Source organism: Cynara cardunculus (genome assembly GCF_001531365.2).
Source record: "Cynara cardunculus var. scolymus isolate 2C chromosome LG 2, CcrdV1, whole genome shotgun sequence".
Lineage (NCBI taxonomy): Eukaryota > Viridiplantae > Streptophyta > Magnoliopsida > Asterales > Asteraceae > Cynara > Cynara cardunculus.
This window is the reverse complement of record NC_037529.1, coordinates 62,209,973-62,211,196: the sequence shown is the minus strand read 5'-3', so window position 1 is coordinate 62,211,196 and position 1,224 is coordinate 62,209,973. Positions and strand designations below refer to the sequence as shown.

At 34.8% G+C, this 1,224-nt stretch overlaps 1 protein-coding gene across 1 annotated transcript in view; it reads left to right on the top strand.

The window, feature by feature from the left end:
* The first annotated feature begins 81 nt into the window (after positions 1–81).
* Positions 82–1,224, top strand: part of LOC112507803 (MADS-box transcription factor 23-like) — a 14,345-nt gene continuing 13,202 nt past the window's right edge. Inside the window, exon 1 of the mRNA XM_025112521.1 lies at positions 82–284. Coding sequence (XP_024968289.1) covers positions 103–284 — 182 coding nt within the window. The 5' untranslated portion in view covers positions 82–102. The remainder of the gene's footprint in view (positions 285–1,224) is intronic.

Sequence of the window (1,224 nt, the reverse complement as noted above, 5' to 3'; positions counted from 1 at the left end):
ATATATATATATATATATATATATATATATCGCTTGCTGGTTTTGAGCATAATTGCATCTTGTCGTTTTTTCAGATTAAGGCGAGGAGAAAGCTAAATAAGTATGGGGAGAGGGAAGATTCCGATCCGTAGGATCGAGAACCCAACTAGCAGGCAAGTCACTTTCTCGAAACGAAGTAATGGGTTGTTGAAGAAGGCGAAAGAATTGGCAATTCTGTGTGATGCTGAAGTTGGACTCGTTATCTTCTCTAATACCGGGAGACTCCATGAATATGCTAGCTCAAGGTTTCGTAACACTTCATAAACCCTCTCTCTCTCTCTCTATATATATATATACACACACACACACACATATATATATATATATATAGTTCAATCTTTTTGCTCTTTACATCTATATATATGACCTAATCTATATGTGAAAGAACTCGGTTCTTGAAGTAAAAATTAATGGGTATGAACTTCTGTGTATAAATTAATAGAAGGTGTACATTTCCAAGATATGATTTGGGTTTGAGTTCTTAGAAGTCAATGATCGACCTTTCAGACCCATAAGTTGCTTTAATTATGTTTTTTCTGGAAAAGAGATGCATAATTGGGCAGCATGAATATCGTTTTCAGATTAATTTGCAAAAAAGTACCGTGTATATATATCTGTTCGTTGACCCGTATGATTCACATATGAATTATTTAATTGATTTTTAGTTTATATGTTCATTGTTATGTACATATATAAACCTGAATATACTATTTAAATCATTCATCTATAAACTATTTAATTGATTCAACGATGAATCTTAGATTCATATATAACATTATAGTTTTAGGATAAAAATTAAAATCTTATTATCACCAATCACAGATGAGTCCCCAGTGCCATTAATGATGAGGTTTCTAAGAAGCAAAAGCAACAAATTAAGGAAGCAGGTCACATGTTAACCTATGTTTATTAGCAAAATCAACGCCGGCAATGACACAACCGTAGAACTATCTTCCCCTAGGGTGTGTTTGGTACGTGGAACAGGGTGGAACATGACAGAACAGAACACAATTGTCCTATGTTTGGTATGGCTTTATATGGGACTAACTAGAACTAACTAGAACAAAAATGGGACACGGGAGTCCACCTTTTACCCCTAGAACTAACTAGAACAAGGAAATTTTTACCACTTTACCCTCAATCCCTTCCACCGTCTCCTTCATCCCCTTCCACCGTCTCCTTCAT